At 39.6% G+C, this 18,321-nt stretch overlaps 7 protein-coding genes across 9 annotated transcripts; 3 read left to right on the top strand and 4 right to left on the bottom strand.

The window, feature by feature from the left end:
- Positions 1-269: 269 nt before the first annotated feature.
- LOC133843114 (zinc finger protein kipf-like) lies at positions 270-1,095 on the top strand. Its single transcript, XM_062276524.1, has one exon. It carries the CDS (start codon positions 364-366, stop codon positions 940-942), a length of 579 nt encoding a protein of 192 aa, XP_062132508.1. The 5' UTR covers positions 270-363; the 3' UTR covers positions 943-1,095.
- LOC133840045 (gastrula zinc finger protein XlCGF67.1-like) lies at positions 1,011-1,580 on the top strand. Its single transcript, XM_062271698.1, has one exon. It carries the CDS (start codon positions 1,011-1,013, stop codon positions 1,578-1,580), a length of 570 nt encoding a protein of 189 aa, XP_062127682.1.
- Positions 1,581-2,349: 769 nt separating this feature from the next.
- Positions 2,350-4,385, bottom strand: LOC133843105 (DEAD box protein 52 homolog). Its single transcript, XM_062276505.1, has 3 exons — positions 4,221-4,385; positions 2,770-4,160; positions 2,350-2,711 (listed from the first exon to the last, which is right to left on the bottom strand). The coding sequence occupies exons 1-3, from the start codon at positions 4,281-4,283 to the stop codon at positions 2,432-2,434; spliced, it is 1,734 nt and encodes a 577-aa protein (XP_062132489.1). The 5' UTR covers positions 4,284-4,385; the 3' UTR covers positions 2,350-2,431.
- A 222-nt stretch (positions 4,386-4,607) lies between these two features.
- Positions 4,608-6,202, bottom strand: LOC133843108 (uncharacterized). The gene is made up of 2 exons (XM_062276511.1): positions 5,646-6,202; positions 4,608-5,583 (listed from the first exon to the last, which is right to left on the bottom strand). Exons 1-2 carry the CDS (start codon positions 6,012-6,014, stop codon positions 4,681-4,683), a joined length of 1,272 nt encoding a protein of 423 aa, XP_062132495.1. The 5' UTR covers positions 6,015-6,202; the 3' UTR covers positions 4,608-4,680.
- Positions 6,203-6,622: 420 nt separating this feature from the next.
- LOC133843106 (arylsulfatase B) lies at positions 6,623-10,000 on the bottom strand. Its single transcript, XM_062276506.1, has 5 exons — positions 9,771-10,000; positions 9,541-9,700; positions 7,803-8,291; positions 6,838-7,734; positions 6,623-6,783 (listed from the first exon to the last, which is right to left on the bottom strand). Exons 1-5 carry the CDS (start codon positions 9,900-9,902, stop codon positions 6,740-6,742), a joined length of 1,722 nt encoding a protein of 573 aa, XP_062132490.1. The 5' UTR covers positions 9,903-10,000; the 3' UTR covers positions 6,623-6,739.
- A 286-nt stretch (positions 10,001-10,286) lies between these two features.
- On the top strand, positions 10,287-12,646 carry LOC133843109 (ubiquitin thioesterase otubain-like). Its single transcript, XM_062276512.1, has 3 exons — positions 10,287-10,501; positions 10,558-10,857; positions 10,917-12,646. Exons 1-3 carry the CDS (start codon positions 10,418-10,420, stop codon positions 11,328-11,330), a joined length of 798 nt encoding a protein of 265 aa, XP_062132496.1. The 5' UTR covers positions 10,287-10,417; the 3' UTR covers positions 11,331-12,646.
- On the bottom strand, positions 11,960-17,199 carry LOC133843107 (battenin). Of its 3 annotated transcripts, none has more exons than XM_062276509.1 (6): positions 17,112-17,199; positions 13,275-13,498; positions 13,074-13,207; positions 12,855-13,013; positions 12,457-12,790; positions 11,960-12,394 (listed from the first exon to the last, which is right to left on the bottom strand). In XM_062276509.1, the coding sequence occupies exons 2-6, from the start codon at positions 13,482-13,484 to the stop codon at positions 11,960-11,962; spliced, it is 1,272 nt and encodes a 423-aa protein (XP_062132493.1). In that variant the 5' UTR covers positions 13,485-13,498; positions 17,112-17,199. The 3 variants fall into 3 exon arrangements, with proteins under 3 accessions (XP_062132493.1, XP_062132492.1, XP_062132494.1); XM_062276508.1 differs by lacking the exon at positions 17,112-17,199 and adding an exon at positions 16,215-16,395; XM_062276510.1 differs by lacking the exon at positions 17,112-17,199 and adding an exon at positions 16,231-16,395.
- Between the last annotated feature and the right edge of the window lie 1,122 nt (positions 17,200-18,321).

Raw genomic sequence — 18,321 nt, 5'->3', positions numbered from 1 at the left:
AAGCAACACGTAAATAAAATAAAACAACAAAAGCAAACAAAACTAAAATAATTGCACAGTAAATAAAGAAACAATATAATATCGAACATATGTATAAGAATATATACATATACGCGATAGTTAATACAATAAAACTGCCGTATTTTAAAGTGTATTTCATTCTGGGGGAAATTTGAAAATGCCAATTATCGATTATTTTCGCGCGATGGCTTGGGCTAGGCTCGATAGATTGCTGCTGTCAGCATTATCGAGAATCGCAAATCTATCGATAAGTCACGATACAAAGAATCGGCGAATCAATACATTGGGTATACTTGTTGCGCGAATGTAAATTAAAAACATTTAATACGTAGTTCTCTAATTATGGAGAAAGTATGCCGTATTTGCCTCAGCAATTCCGATGGTATGGTCGACATATTCGGCGAGGAACAACCGGAGGAGGAGATCAGCTTGGCAGACATGCTCAACGAATGCATCGAATGCAAGATTCGAGTGGACGACAACTTCCCCAAGTTGATATGTTGGACCTGCTACTTGGATGCACAGACCGCATACAAGTTCAAACGCAAATGCGACCAGAGTTACAAGCTGTTAACCTTGAAGCAGGAGGAGCAGCAGCATAAGCAATTTCTCGTGGATCCCGTGGATGAATTTTGTGCCATTCTTGAGGAGCTGTCCAAGCCAGACGACAACTTCGTGAAAGAGGAGCCAGATGAAAACTGCGACGAAGAGGTTGTCTCTCCCAGCACTCCAGAGCGAGATTCGCAGCAAGACGCTGAAGAGGAAGAGGAGGAACTGGAACTGCCAAAGACGCCACCGCAGCAACCACAGCAGAGTTTTGATGAGCTTATGTCGCCGCCTTTTTACCGGGTTCCGGGAACCCGACTCCAGCCCAAGATCTTCTCCGATGCGTCAATCGGCAAGAACAAGAGAAATCGCTAAGAATTTGGAGTCGGAGCTGCAGCTAGAGTCGGATGACAACAGCCCAAGTGATTTTAGCGCTGACGAAGATGATGAGGATTACATCGACAACGACAACGACAAAGACACCGAGAGAGTGCCACAGGCAGGTCGTCCACACGAATGTCCCCAATGTCCAAAGGCTTTCAATCGCCTGGACACGCTCAAATCACATATGCGCACGCACACTGGCGAGCGTCCCTACTCGTGTCCGCATTGTCCGCGCAAGTTTGCCCAAAGTCATCATGCCCGGGATCACATTAATGCCCACAACGGACAGCGACCACATCAGTGTCCGCATTGCCCAAAGGTGTTTACCCAGAAATCCCAATTTGCGTGCACACATCATTTTGCACACGGGCAAGGCATACAAATGTTCGCACTGTTCCAAGTCCTATGCTCGCAACTATGATCTGAAGACACACCTACGTATCCACAGTGGTGATCGTCCCCACACGTGCAGCTTCTGCTCCAAGGGTTTCAATCGCCGACGCGATCTCGAGCGCCACATTCGCCTCCACACGGGACAACAGCCCTTCAAGTGCTCAAATTGTGGACAGCGATTCTCGCGCAAGGATCAACTGCTTATCCATGAGCGTAATCATGAGTGTGAAGTTTAAAATATGAACCTCTAAGTGTACATATCCAAGTATCTAAACTATACATTTGGTAATCCTGAGCAGTTCATTTCGTTTATAAAATGAAATGCATTTTTTTAATGAAATTTTTGCTAAGCAGATAGAAAATTTATCTGAAATATTCAAATACCTCCTCTTTTAATTTTTGTCTATAAACGTAATAATGAAAAAACAAGATTGAAACAAACATTTAAATGTACATATTTTAAAGCATAATCTCTCCAGGTGTCTACCGTAACTATTAAGAGTCTACAGTATTATTAAGCAGTTAATTTAGTTTAAGAAATTGAGTAATGAGTTATTTTTGATATGAATTGAAGAATTGAAAATATATTTTTTTACTTTGGAACGTTTAAGTAACTTGAATATTGCATGAAATATTCAAAATAATTAAGTAAGATTTAGTTATAGTATAACTTGGAATTGTTTAATTTCTATAACTTTTTTGTGTTGAAGCATTTGTTAATCCTTAGTCCAGAAAATAATTCTGCAAATTTTGCAGCAAGTGTATTATTTTTTGTACTTTGGAATATATTTTTGTTGAAATAAACAAATATTAAACAATTTTGAACATGAAAATAATTAGTTGTATTGATCTTTCTATTCACCTATGATTTATCTTGATATTGCCATTAACTTCTCTAATTTGTTTTCATGTTTATCTTAGGGTATCTTGTTTAACCTTAAAGCGTCTTTCAGTCAGAAATTAAATGGGGAATATTTAGCTTAAAATAGTTTACAAATCAACAGATTGGAAATTGTTTAAAATACGATTTTATTAAACAGATGAATATATATTTTCCTAAAACATATAAGACAAATTTGTATCTTAATTAGTTTGCCTTCTTAACTTTCTTAGACTTTTTATTTCCTGCATTTTTCCCCGTTTCCTTTTTCTTTTGCTGCTTTTCCGTTTTCCCTGCTTGCAAGGGCTTCTTCGTTTTATCGAATTCTCTTGGCAGCGGCAGTCTTTCAGCTTTTATTTTCGTGGATATATCCTCACGATCTAGAGGCTTCTTGGCACGCATCTTGGCCTCGGATTTCTTCACCTTTTTCATTTTCAACATGTAATCGGGCACTTCGCCACCAGAGTTCTTGATGATTTGTGCGATACTGGAAAAATAATAAAATTTTTAAAACTAATATAAAAATCAAATTTAAGTATAGTTACCTTCTCAAGTTGGCCGTGTCGTCCTGCGTGAAGAAGGTAACAGCGCGTCCTGGTCGTCCAGCGCGACCAGTGCGTCCAATGCGATGAATGTACGAGATGCTGGTGGGGGGAAAGTCATAGTTGATGACCAGATTAACGCCCTTAAAGTCAATACCACGCCCCATCAGCTCCGTACAGATCAGCACCCAAATGTTACCCTCTCGGAAGGCGCGCACACAATTATCACGCTGATGCTGTGTACGCTCGGCGTGTATGACGTCCACATTGATGCCATCGTAGAGCAGCTCCTCGAACAGCTGCTTGGCACGCTCCTTGCTCTGCACAAACACAAGCACAGGCGGCTGCAATCCCTGGCGCACCATTTCTCGCACAGCTATCAATTTGCCACTCTCGGAGCCAACGAAGAGCAGCTCCTGCTGCACTGTATCCGTGGCACTGTTTGCCACACCAATGGTCACGCGCACCAGTTGCTTGAGGTGACGCAAGGCCCACTTGGCCACGGGCACCGTGTATGTGGCACTGAAGAATGCCACACGCTTCTGGGAGTGCGTGCAGGCTTCATAGATCACATCCAGTTGTTCCTTAAAGTTGTTCTTGCCATCCTCCATCAGACGATCCGCTTCGTCGAGCACAAACCATTCAATGCGCGACAAATCAAGCAACGGCGGCTGCTGTTGCAGTAGGAAACGCACTCGATTTGGGGTCGACACCAGAATGTCATATTTTTGCTTGCACTCCGGACCATATTGCTGTTGCGCTTCACTTACTTTGCTGATGATGTGCGCTCGCAAGCCCGTGGAGCGAGTAAGCTCCATGCAAGCACGATAGATTTGCTGAGCCAACTCGCGAGTAGGCGCCAAGACGAGAGCACGTAATCCTGTTGTCTGGTGGCAGCGCAGTCCATTGATAATGGGCGTAAGAAAGGCCAATGTTTTACCCGATCCAGTTGGTGCACACGCCATAAGTGCTCGATTCTTGAGCAGCACGGGAAGCGCTTGCATTTGAATGGGCGTCGGCTGCTCGAAGCCAAACGACAAAAGATTCTCCTTGAGGCGGGGCAACAGTTTGTATTGCTGCAGCTCATCGAATGTTGAAATGGGCGCGGGCACATCTTTGCCCAGCACTGTAATACCGTGCTCCTTACGTATGGCCTGCACCTGCTCCTCGCGCTGTCGTTGCTCCAACTGCTCCGGTGACAATTGTTTTTTGTTAGCCTTCTTACGTTTATCTTTGGATGGATTTGCTGTGTCGTTACTGCCAATGTTGTCAGCTAGCAATCGAAACTGTTGGGTTGCAGTGTCATCCTCTGCTAACTTGGCAACTTTTGCTGGCTTAGGCAGCTCCTCTTTTGCAATGATTTGAGACTTCTTCGCGTTAACTGCCGGTGGCGCCTGAAACAAAATGCACGATTAATGTGCGTGTTTATTTTATTTTTAGTGGACTCTACGTACGGTTCTCTTTTTGGTAAACCGCACTCCTGCGGTCAATTGCCGAAATATATCATGAGTATCCATGATGAACTTAATTATTATTTAAATTATGTTTGTTTAATTCAATTCTTCAGGCACCAAACAAAATCACACGTGCATTTGTTTTGTTTTTGCAGTAGAGTTGCCAGATTTTTGCTTGAATACTAAGCCGTGTTCAATCGATTATTTGGCTCGGCTATCGATAATTGATATCGGATGTGATGTGTTTAATTTTTGCCAATTTATCGCTTTTAAAAAAACTGCCCGCGTGGTATTTGCATATAATATTATTTCTTCATATACATAGTTTTTAGCATGACAAATTCTTCAAACTGTGTCTACAATAACCCATTTCCATAAATATAGTATAAATTCAATTAAAAATTATGTCTTATTTATTCCAAACTTATACCGTGACAAAATGTAATGTGAAAAGTATAATCTAATCGCCCTCATCAGTGTTGACCAATGCATCGATGAGCTCCACTCGTCTGTGCAGACCTTTGGCATCCTTCTCGCTACCTCTGCGCTCAGATAACACTCCACCCCAGCTGCATTTCTGATGCGCTCCCCCAGAATCCACCTCCAAATAGTCATCCTCGTAATCGACGCACAGATTATGCATGGCACAAATGCTCTCCACTATCAGCCGGACCTCATTCAAATCACGCGCCTCCAGTGCATACAGCGTCTGAAATCGACGTGCCAAACTATCTAGCACATTATCAGCCAATTGAAAAGCTGGCTCCAATAACCCATTGAATACTACATCTTTGCGAAAGCATTCCGCCTCAATGGGTCGTATCAAATAGGATTTGAGAGGAAAACTGTGGCTGCCAATGAGATAACTGCCAGCTGGCATTGTGCGTGGATTGAGGGCAAGTGTTTGTCCAATGGGCGACTCCTCAAAGCTATAATCCTGCTCCAGCTCCACATAACAATCGATGATCTTATTTTCCGCATTGCAGATGAGCTGCAGAACCACAGCCACCTCGGCATGCTCACTTTCCATAAAGATGTCGACGCGTTTAAGGACAATGATGCCAAAGAGGTCGCGAAAGCAGCTTAGCTGGGACACAGACTGAAACCCTTGCAGAGTACTCTGTTGAGCCTCCAGAGAGTTGGGCCATTTGATGAAGCTTTCGTAGTTGTCGGAGATAATGTGCCAAAAGCTGCGCACCACTTGCTGGCACAGCGACCATGGAAACTGAAATTTTCGAGCAATTTCCTCGAAATGTTCGTCCGTTGAGAGTTTCCACAAAGCTAAGGCGAGTGTTGTCTGTGGCGTGGGATATCCCGGGAGCACATTTCTCTCCAGAATCGGGTGCAACTCCTGCTGTATTTTCTATGAATGGAATATGTAGGCCATTGATACTATCGTTGGATTACGTCTAGGGGAGTACTCACCAGATAAGTGAGCTTTCGCATGTGCAAAAAGGATTCAAACTGAGCATCCACATAGCGATGTAGTAAATTAAGTTCTGCATATTCCCACTCCAATTTGTTCGTCTTCCTGGACTTGAATGTTTCCCTTGGTACTTTATCGACCTGTCTGCGCTTTAATGTTGCTGTTGTCTCCTTTCCTGGGTTCTTTGTATCGGCTCGCTTGCGCTGCATTAGTGCAAAAATCTCCGCCTCATCATCGTCGCTTTCATCGAGCAGTGGAAAGCTGCTGTTGGAGAAGCCGCAGTTTATGTTGTGTTTGGTCGGATCATCGATGAGCAAGTCCTTGGTAATAATTGTAGCGATATTAGCTAAAACGGCACGTTCCTCCATTGTGTTGTGTTCTCAAGCAGTCTGTCTTTATTGCCTGACAGCTGGTGAGGATACTGGACATATTTTTCCACCCTTATGGCGATATGGCAATGCTGATGAGCAACATGTTTTTAATCTATTTACTACTGTTACAAAATAACAATCTTTTTAAGATATCAACATTTTATGCAGCCATTAAATAATGTTCTGAAGCTATTTAGACGGTACTTTTTGTTTCTTCAAAATAGCTTTTTCAAACACACACAAATTCTCAGAGTTGCCACCTGGTTAAACTTTTTTAATTAGATTTCCGTTAAAAACTATTTCGGAAAAATTATAGATACAAATAGAGTAAATGAAATCATCGATGTAATAACCACTACAATTGTTACGGATTGATTCGTTGGCAAAATACATTTTTATTGCCTTACTTTTATTTACACCAATATAAATAACCACCGAGCTGCCAGGCAATGCAACGACTTTTTCGATTTCCTTTCCTTGCTCTGTTGTTATTGTTATCGATATTTAACGGAATGAACTGTGTGGCCAGATAAATTAACTGCTTAAATTTGTTGGCGCCAAGCTAATATTGTCTGTGAGAGATTTTTCTTAAAATTCACAAGATATGAAAAAAAAATAGAATTTATTATTTCTAGTGCTGCGTTTGTTTACATTCTATAATATTAAGTTCGTGCCAAACTATAGTGTTTTAATATCCGAAATCCAGTAACTGGTCAGAAAAATTATGCGTCACAAGGTAAGCCATGGTAATCACATTCTAGACGGACTGCAAAAACATTTAATAAGAATAGTATTTATAATAATAATGGGATAGTATTACCTGAATCCGCCGGCTTTACATCGAAATTATCCCAAGTGCACTTGTGTAAACTGGGATCAGCGTAACTGGCACTGGGGCGATTACCAGGCGCCACAGCGCCTGCTCTTAGCTGATGGATACGCTCTCGCAGTGCCGAAAGCACGTCCGAATGGGGCTTCGAGTAAGCCAAGTTGTTAGTCTCACAAGGATCCACGCTCAGATCGAAGAGACATTCCTCCACTAATGCATTGCAGCCTCGCTGAAAGTCACCACAGCGCACTTTTGCAGCTCGCCTGAGATTGTTGATCCTTGACTGGGTTAACCGCTGTAAATCGAAAGGAGCGAGAGCTTTGGAGGCAGGTGAATTACGCACTTCAACCACATAACGACTCGTGCGTGGATCCAGATCATCCAGTTCACGATACATAAGCAAATTGTCATATTGGCCCGCCGATGTTGTGCCATTCACATACTTCCATTGACCGAGCATCAAGGAGCTAACACGCCACACATCGTCCAGATTATGCAATATCTCGCGCGGCACATGAACGGCATCTTTGGCACCCGCCAACTGTGGCCACAGATCAATGCCATCCAGTTTAAGGGACCGTGGCAAATCAATGCCAACCGCATGTGCAAGTGTTGGCAGGAAATCGCCTACATAAATGGGTTGGGTGAACACACTTCCACGTCCCTCCAACAAGGGACTCCAAATAGCACCAGCAACTCGCACGCCGCCTTCCCAGGGTGTATTCTTCTGACCCTTGAGTGGAAAATTGGAGCCAGTGTTAGCAAAGAGGCCAACTGAAGGTCCGCCATTATCCGAATAAAAGATGACGATGCTGTTCTCCAACTGCTCGCTACGTGCCAAGGCGCTGATGATGCGACCTACGCTCTGATCCAGTCTGGATACCATGCCTAAGGATATGCAAGAATAGAATGGAAATATATTGCATATATTTTATGGAAGTTCAGCTCTAACTCACCAGCATACTTCCTGCGATTGGGATCCTTGATGTGCGCAAATTTACGCAGTTCTTCCTCGGGCGCCTGCAACGGATCATCTGAGTTGGCAGTGTGCGGCGCTAGATGACCGAGCATCAGGAAAAGAGGCTTTTGCTTGCCTGGCTGCTCACTTATGAGACGTTCCGCTTCGTTGGTCAGCAAATCGGTGACATAGACACCACGTTCCGCACACTCCAGCTGCATGTTGCGTCGAAAGTCGTAGCCCATCGTATAGTTATCCACCGGCATCTGCGCCCGTCGTTGATAGTAGTCAATGTAGCCGCCCCAGTAGCCATAATGATAGTCAAAACCTCTATGTGTGGGCGTGTACTCTGGCTTGGCGAATCCCAAATGCCATTTGCCTATCAAATTGGTTGAGTATCCTGCCTCCCTAAAGATCTCAGGCATCAGGGTTGCATTGAGTGAGAGCGCCCAGGGCTCCTCATTGCTAATTACAAAGTGTTGGGTACCTGAAGGAATGAACAAATACAGTCAGCGCCACAAGAAAAGCCGCACTTTGAAGGCTTACGAATTTGTAACTTTCAGGTCCTGTGGTTTCATTATATGATTGCGGATTCGCCCAATTTTTTTTAATAAGTTAACTGATGGTATGTTAATAAAAGTGCATACCAATTTTTATTTTAAATTTGTTTTTAATATTAAAAAAATGTTGTTTTTTGGGTTCACCCTAGTTTTAATGACTTATCACTCTTATGGCAAACTTAAGGAAAAAAATCATAAAAGTTACAATAATGAAAAAATTCAACCAAAACTATTTTTTTTCAATTAAACACCTTACTAACTATAAAAAAAAAAATTTAAATCTAGGCAATTTACCAATAGACATATAAGTAAGTTAAAGTTATCAGCTATAAAATTTTGATAACAAAATTTTGTAGATGTGAGAAGATAATGCCGAACTTCATATTTGCATTAAAAAATTGTTTTGTGTATAATGTCAAAAATTAATTAAGTTGTATTGGTTCTACCATATATGTACATACATATGTACTTTTAATTCAAGATGTAAATGATAACATTATAATTAGGCGTCAGCTTTCAAAACACATAAATAAGAGGAATAAAATTACTTCGGTCGTAAAACAGTGATTACTAATTATTTATATTATAGTATATATTTAAAGGCGTATCATTTTAAAGTTGTAAGTATTTAGTACTCTTCAAAAAAATATTATTTTTTTATATTTGCAAAATACTGAGGTGCATTTAAACAAATAAAAAAAGTTATCTTAATCACAAACAAATATTATTAGCCTTTATATGTAGTAGTTGAGATTGGAAAATACAGTGCCCGATTAAAGTCCACTTACGAACACTTTTTCTAATAGGTTTTGTCATTTAGCCAAAAAGTAATAATGCTCTTGTTTGAGATTTTACTTTATAACTCAGAAGTTAGTTACAAGTTCTTCGTAAAAAAATGAAAAATGCACTGACAAAAGTGAACGTCGAAATGTAAAATACAAACACATATGTATACGTATTTATATGTTTATAAACCGACAGGCACACAGACATGACTATAACGTCAACAGTGTTTAATTAAAAGTACAATATTATTATGATTATTAGTATTTTATAGAATCACGTTCGACCTGCTGAATACAGTTTGAACCCAATGACTATCGCGAACAATATATTTGTTTTGTATATACTTTTCACAATTTCTATTTTTGGTAGTTAGTTGTATTCGTAGCTCACCTGTGTGTATGGGATATTTGCCACTTAGCAGAGCTCCGCGGGAAGGTGTGCACATCGCCGGTGCATAGAGGCGATCTAAGATGCGTCCGTGATATGCTAAGGCATCGATGTTGGGTGTGAGGAATTCCCTGCCTCCACGGAAACTCACATCGTCGAAGCCCTTTTTAAATGGGGGTGATAACAAATGTTAATTGCTGTCGTTGACCCAAAATCGATTTTACTACACTTACCATGTCATCTGCTAATATAATAATTATATTTGGTAATTTATTGTTCGTTCTGTTTGAAGATGTTGTAGACTCTGCCTTAACCCAGTCACGATTAAGTAAAAGTAAAAGTGCTGATAAGATGACGACGCGCATTTTAATAAATATATATATTATGTATGTGTGATGAATCGAACTATTCAGATGCCGCTCTATAACCGTTCCATTCGGCAGCTAAAAACAAACTGAGCTGATCAGCGATTCACAGCCACCGATGAAGCTTGAAACGTCAGTCGGGTGTTACGTAGTTGACTTATTGGTGCCAATAACAACAACCGGTGTTAAATAAACATGCAGCGAAATTAGTCTACAATTAATTAGTTGTTCAAATGAAACAAGTTGTAAGATGAAGAGAGAATAATAATGTGTGGCGCACTTTTAGGCAGGCGCTTCGAATAAAACGCGTATCGAAATAATAATCGATTTATTTATCGACGTATTCCGTTAAATAAATATTTGAAATAAATATATTTTACATTTTAATGACACACTTGTGCAACGTTGTAGTTTAATAGTTATTTACTCTTTTTTGGAATTGCTGCCAATGCTCTCACAAAATTTATAACAAAAAATTTCCCGTTGTCAAATTGAAATATTTTTGTAACACTTTTATGAAAAATATGGATTCTGTGGGACAAAGTGATGGCAATGCAGATGATTTAATCATACAACAACAGCGGGAAATTGAAAGAGAGGTGAGCGCACAGTTCGTATACGTAATATTTTGTAGGACTGCTATTTCATTGACTAGATCTCGGATACGACGCCCATGGTCAGTGAAGAGTTACCGTTAGCATGTTTAATTGCTGAATATGAAGGTGATCCTGTGTTTACTGCCAAGATTAATAACCTAGCTGGCAAATATGAATATCTGCGACGTACACGACCCGATGGCAATTGTTTCTTCCGATCTTTTGCCTATTCATATCTCGAGCATTTGATTTCCAATAGCTTAGCTTATCACAAATTTCGAGTCCTTGCCGAGGGATTTAAAGATAAGCTCATGCGCCTTGGATTTCCAAGCTTTACCTTGGAAGATTTTCATGCTACTGTAAAAATTAGAATATCATATTTTTCATTCAATTATTATTAAATTCGGCTTTCTTGCAGTTCATAGATGTGATCAATCGTGTGTGTCCAGATACTCCAGGAGGCATTCAACGAGCTAGACATGAATTGCATTGCTTGTTCAACAATCAGCGTTATTCGGATTATGTCATTGTTTATCTGCGCCTAATCACATCAGGTCAACTGCAGGCGGATGCTGAATTCTATCAGCATTTTATCGAAGGTAATCTGTCCATTGAGGAGTTTCGACATCAAGAAGTCGAGCCGATGTTCAAGGAATCCGATCACATACACATCATTGCGTTGTGCGCAGCGTTGGGAGTCGGAGTGAGAGTTGAGTACCTCGATCGGGGAGAAGGTGGAACGGTGAAAACTCACGATTTCCCCGAAGGATGCCAGCCAATGGTTTATCTCATTTACAGACCCTCACACTACGATATACTCTATCCGAAGTGAACATTTCGAGCAGGGCATAATCTTATATAGAAATAAATATTTAGGAATTTTGAAGGGTATTGAACTACCGGCTGATTGATAACCTTTCCTCGACAAATGCTTATATTAATATTTCAACTTTAAATGCTTTAAATTTATAGCTTTTACTTACAGTAATTTGTAGTGCATTAAATGAAACAAGATGGTACCCTAATGCATATAAATATTTTATTATGGTTTCTTTTTGAGTCATCATCAAACAAAATGTTCAAATTATTTATTTTATTTCAGATTTGTAACGTTAGCAAATTCGATTTATCATCAACTTTGTTATGTAAAATATGCTAACTTTGTGTGCTTTCTTTTACGAGTATTTAAAAGTAAAGACCCTGATTATTGGATAGTTAATTGTATTATTAAATTTTCGGCTTAAGATTAATACACGTTAAGCTAAATTCTTCTATGAACTTAGCTGGGCCTCAACAAGGCTCCGATTACAAACACACACGTACACAGTTAATACTACAGAATGTACACACATACATAATCACACACACTCACACACACACACTTTTATACTCTACTCATTAGCTAGTTTAAAGGCATAATCAATTACTCATTATGAGCGCATTTTTGTGCTGTTCTTCCTGTTACCACACAACGCCGCGCACCGAGGCAGGCAGCCCACAGATGGCATTGTGCACGGGAATGGCGAGGAAACCGGCCAGGGCGATGCCATAGGAATCGGATTGCACCACCATGGCCATTGCAAACTGCTGACGACCTGGCGGTATCTCCTTGGACATGCGATAGAAGGTGTTCACATAGGCGCCACCGCCCAACAAACCCTCCCACAGCACAATGGTGAAGACAATCCAGATGCTGGGCGTGTAGAACCAAATGACCTCGGTGAGGAAGTAGACGACGTTGACAAACTGAAACACTGACATCAGCCAGATCTTGTTCAGCTGGAAGAGATTGACGGAGGAGCGTGATATGAAGACACCAATCTGATAATCCACGTTCAACCAGCGATACTGCGAAGCACGATCCAAGAAGATGTTCTCAAAGTAAACCAGTTCGAACTATAAGAAAATACAATTCAAAATAAGTTGGCAATGAGTTGAAATTAATGTAAGTCACTTACCAAGCCCTGATTGATGAAATACTCAAAGAAGTAAACCAGACACAGCGGCAGCATGTAACCAAACAGATGTTTGATGTAGGACAGTTTCTCCTTGAAGCCCACCAAAGGTTTATCGTCACTGATGAGTTCTTCAGTGGATTCCACCGTGGTGACAGGCAACACTTGAGGACGTCGCAAAAGCAACCAGAAAGCGAAAGCTTCAATGGCGGGAAAGACCAACATGATGAGCATCGTATCACGTGGACTGACATCCAAAGAGCGCAGCGTGGCATAACTCAGTGAGCCAATGACACCAGCTCCTCCAGTGCCCGACGACCAAGTGGAGATGACATTTCTAAAAACGAATTAATAATGTATTAAAGAGGAAATCAAAAAAAATCAAAGGCAGCAATACTCACTTGTTGAAGCGCGAGGAATAGGCCAGAAAGGTTGTCTCACCAATGCCGCTGCTGGCTGAGGTGATGACCACGCCCAACAACGCCATCCACTCGGCATTCGCAAAGCCAACGAGCAGAAAACCCGCTGCAGAAAAGGCAACCGCCAAGCCAATGCGTACACTAAAAAGATTAGTTGAAATTAACATTGAGTTGCTAAAAGTAAAGAGGTAAACAACTCACTTGACCCAGAAGGGAAAGAAGGGCATGAGTATCTTGACAAACAATGAGGGGAGAACATCCGCTAGCAAAATGGCGCCGGTGGAGACCAAATGGCATTCGCGTCCATTGCCACCTTCATCGCCAACTTCCGTCTCCTAACAAAGTGAGAAAACTATTGTTAGAGCATTTTCTTTGCGGGATTGTTAAGTTCTCTTCACTCACCTCATCGTTGAACTGCGCTATGATATCGTGGGCAGCACTCAACATAACCACATAGCCATAGTTATTGCACAGACCGAGTATCCAGTAGGCGGTCAAGTCACGCCACAGGCTGCGATCATGTCGCACGCTGTGAGCGGCTCCCGAAGGAGTCACAACCACTTGGGGATTGTGCTCGCTGTCCTCCGCCTCTTGCTGCTTTGTGGCCGCCATTCTGAGCAGGAGTACTGCAATGGAGAAATGCTAAGCTCAATATCATCCTTTATTTTAAATTTGTATAATCATTTGAACATTCCTATTTAAAGTATCATTAAATACCAAATGGTTTTGCATATCAACTTATTTTTAATCATCATAGAAATAATAAATATTAAACATATTTTAATGCAAGTAATCGTGCTTCTATATTAATTAAATGAATTAATTGTATATCGCGAATTGCTGACTAAAAAGATTATAGAATAGGGTAATTTCATTAGATACAACTTTATCCTCGATATTAAGAAAGTTGTATTATATTATCTCAATTTCCGAAATTTCGCTACAACCTTCAGAATATTCCTCATCATCTTCATCTTCAGTTTCATCATAGTCTTTAAGCTGTCTATAAGCTATAAAGCGTCTACTTTTCTCAAACATTTAAAACACTGTGAATAAAACTCTCTTTGAACAATTTAACAGTTCTCTCACAGTTATTGTATAAACAGGTGCAATAAATATATACTATCCAAAAAATGACACGCTATTTAAAAGCTCGTTTAGCACACAGCTTAAATTAGTTCAAGTGTTGCGCTCAGTTTATTAATACATTTATTACTTTACAAGTGATTACGATGAGAGAAGCTTTTCAAAAAAATAATAATTTAATTCAGTAGGCGAAACATGTGCGATGTGCGGTCTTGAGGCAAACGAAATTTCATTGAGCAAGTTCAGGAGAGAACAACGAAAAAATGGGAATTACGTGCTTCAAATAGTTAACCGAGTGATGCAACTGTTTATTATTGTTTTAGTATTTTACACTTCCTATCTCGCTCACCTTATGTGCACAATATTTAGCCAGACATTTTACTATTGTGTTTATTTATTTAAATTTATGTGCTTGGCTTAAGAATTTAAGCTTATTGACACAGAATATTTGTTTATGACGACGCAAATTTGGCTTTTACTTTTACTAAGTTGACCTGGCCGAAAAGTCTGGCTTAATTACCAATTGCGTCACTCGAGTGATTTTAAATTTAATTGCTGTTTATTTTTGGCACAACTATAAATTAAGTTTTGTTTAAATACGTGCGCAAATATATCATTAAAATACAATCTATTTATCAACTATTTGGATGGCATCAAAAGGGAACTGAACTAGGCCCGGATATAGAAAAAAGTCAACAGTTTGTTGGCAACGATTTTCGGCTGGGCAAAGTACAAATTGTTCTGTTTGTTTACAATCCCAAGAGCTTGTGACTTTATGCAGCAAAACAACAATTGCTAGAGAACGAATGTATTTTGGTTATAAATCATAGATGTAAGGGAAAGAATTTTGGGTAAAATGATGAAAATATATAATATTAATGATTAACTTCAATGAAGAAATAAATACAAAATTGTTAACATTTTCTCATTCAATGAAATATCATACAAATTTAAATATAATGTAGTAAAAAACTGTCTCCAATTCTATCGATCGTTTCTCATTCAAAGAATCAATTAAATATCATACACAGGAAGGGTAGAAAACTTTCTCTAATTAAATACTCTTGATTGTTGCTCATTCAAAAGATCAATGAGATGCTAAGCGACTGGTGTAAAAAGTTGTCACGATATCGCACAAGTTTATAATTAAATTATATCGCCAATTACTCGATCAGTTACGTACAATCAATAGTCACTTAAATACCTTTCGTAGGCTGCAAATTAGCAAAGAAGAGAACCAGAGAGAGAGAGAGAGAGAGAAAGGGGCGGAAGAAATTGGGGGTATATCACATTGTCGTGGGCCAGAACAGTTGTATCTAATCAAATTATCTCAACGAGCTGCTCAGCTATTTGACCTTGTCAATGCTTGAGATTAGCAAATAAGAAAAAAAGAAGAAAAAACACACGCTATTTAGACGTCTGTCCAACCCACGTGAGAACTAACCGAGTGCTTGTATTGTAATTAAAGCGATATCAATTCAATTGCCAGCCGCTAGATATTCTCAAGCAAAATTCTCGATCCGCATCGGTGTTTTGTAAGTGATCAATCAAGTTCTCTCTCTCTCTCTCTCTCTCTGACTCATTCAGGTGTTCGCACTCTCCCATAGAGCGGCGGTGTTGTTGACCCACTTTGTAAGACTATCCCAGCTTAGTTGTCACTTTCGTTTTGCATACCCCATGAAAATAAACCTGACACCCGTCCGTTCATCCAGCACAAAATGCTAAATGCACTTCGCATTATAACTCCGAAATGTAAATCGAGACGTACGAAAAAAGTTTGCGACATTTGCCTTGGGTTAACAATTTATGCCGCCACATGAAATTTGTGTTATTCACATCATATTCACTTTTATGTACAATGCATTTAAATTGCATATAGGAAGTTTCAGTTTCGTATTGCGAAAGACGATAGAACTATAGAACTGCATAGGAAACTAGAGACGTTCGAGGCTAAAGGTATATCAGCATTTTTAATTGAGTCGTAAACATGTAAAGTGGGATTACAATTTGTGTACCGGTTTTTAGAATTAGAACTGGGGCGATTTCTTGATAGATAATGGCTAATCATATTATTAGGATATGAAACTAAAAATAGTAGATAGTTTCAATAAAAACTTGTTCTAAACATTTTTATAATATGCTGTGGACTTTAGCTACTCCTGGGCTGATTTGTTTATTGCATTATAAAGATAACTTGTTGAAAATAATTGCACTGATTTGAAATGTGTCAAATAGAATTTTTGATAAGTTGATTACCCGTTAGAGAGCGCACCGTTTGTTCAAGCTTTATCTCGCAAGCACTTGATCTCAAATGTTCTCGCTGCTGTTGTTAATTATTTGTAGCTAAGATTTATAGAACGGAAACTCAGGGAATTTTAGATAACGTCGCTGACAACGTTTCGCACGTTTTAACGTTTCACGACCGACTGAATCTGAATGAACCGACCGCCCACCAAACGGGACCCACAACAAAGCTGACAATATCGACACCGACTGCGACAGCGACGACGACGACGGCGACGTCGAAGAGCTGAAGCGCTAAAAATCACGCGAGCTGCGAGCGGCAGCATAAAAAAAAGCTCAAGAAGAAATGCCGATCTGGCAGGTAATTAACTGCAACTAAATATACTATATCGCTGAGAAATGGTTCTGCCAGTTGCTATGAATGAGCAGAGCCGCAGTTGCGAAAACAGTAGACAGTCAAGGGGCAAGAGGGCGACGGGGGCAGCGACAGCAACATCACGTTTTTTATGTCACTTTTTTGTCACCTGTTGTCAGCTAAATTTTGTGAGTGTTGTTTTGTTTGTGAATCGGCAGCTGCTAAAGAAGATTATGAATTGAAAAATATTGAATAATCGAATTTGGTAGACTAATTAAGCATTCAGGCAGCAGACTTATTATTGTTATTAGGCGTACATGGCGTATGCGCAATGTCAAGGAGCTCTAAGCAGACTGAACGAGAATTGCAAGTATCTTAAACCGGATTTAAAACGAATTTCGTTGACATTCCACTTTTATTGAAACAACAACTCAAAGTAAAGTTCGTTGAGCTGCAGCAAGGCCTTTCTCTCTCTTTCTTCCTCTCTAAAACACATTGGTACTTAAATTTCTACAGATACTAAAAACCTTAAGAGCTTATCAAGTATTACGCACATTTTATAGATTACCCTTTTGAAGGACTTTACGTTGAACGCGTGCGAACAATGAAAACCAACTGAATGTGATCAAGTTGAAAGCTAAACTGAACGCTTAAGTGCCAATTGACATCATTATCATTATCATTAACATTATCGTCCAACATTATCTTTATCTGAGTAATTCATTGGGCATAGATTAAACTTCCCAGTTGCAAGCAATAACAATTGCCGATAAGATGAACACGGGCCGTATAAATCTTAAGATAGTATCAGACCAGCGCCAGCAAATGGCAACAGCTATCGTAAATCTAGAACTGAGTAATTTTCAGACTAACAACACCATCTAAACTGTAGTAAAGCAGGTATATAAAGTGAAGAGTTCAATTTCGAAACAAATTGCCAGATGCAAGTTTAAACAAAAACCATTTTGCGCGCGCGTTTAGCACGTACACAAACCACCAAAATCAATTTAACAGCAGCAGCCGCAAAGTATGCAACAAAAAATAAATACAAGCAATGCATTGCTGCTTTTCTATTGCAGGGCAGTGCACTGCAGTGCAGAGAACTTTTAATACCCTTGACTAATTAGATAGAAATATTAAATTAAACAACTTTTTTATTAACAACTTATTTATTATTAAATCCAAAATATAGTAATTTATTTGTATTAATTCAGCCACAACCAATTAAAAGAGTAAAAGTATACAAAGCAAAATGTAAATAAATTAAAATAGAAAAACTATATTAAAATTTATTAAAGTAAAAATGAAATTATTCACAGAGCAGAACAAGTTAAAGTTGCCATGTAACAAAAAAAGAAAACAGGGAATGCGAGAGAGAATCAAAAACCAAAACATGTTGTTGACAACTGCAACGCAGGGTGACTGCGATAGGGTTATAGTGTTGGTTGGGGGTACATAGCTCTGTTGCCAACTCGATAAAGACAAGTAAATGTAGTAAATAATTTACAATTGGGTGTCAATTTGTCGTTCAATGTAATGTGCAAAGATTGACAGCGTTGTGCTATAAGTTACTTTATGGGGGAGGACTGATGACAACAAGATTGAGCTGGCAATTTGTCAGCTGTACGGCAATTTGTCATAACAGTTGCGTGCTCATGGGTCAGACAGTTGAAGTGGTAAGCGAATTGGGGAGGTTCGTATTTATTCCAGTTTATGAAACAAAAATAATAAAAATTACAAAATAAATGTACATATAAATTTCTT

Source organism: Drosophila sulfurigaster, chromosome 3 (genome assembly GCF_023558435.1).
Source record: "Drosophila sulfurigaster albostrigata strain 15112-1811.04 chromosome 3, ASM2355843v2, whole genome shotgun sequence".
NCBI lineage: Eukaryota > Metazoa > Arthropoda > Insecta > Diptera > Drosophilidae > Drosophila > Drosophila sulfurigaster.
This window is presented reverse-complemented; position numbering and strand designations above follow the sequence as displayed.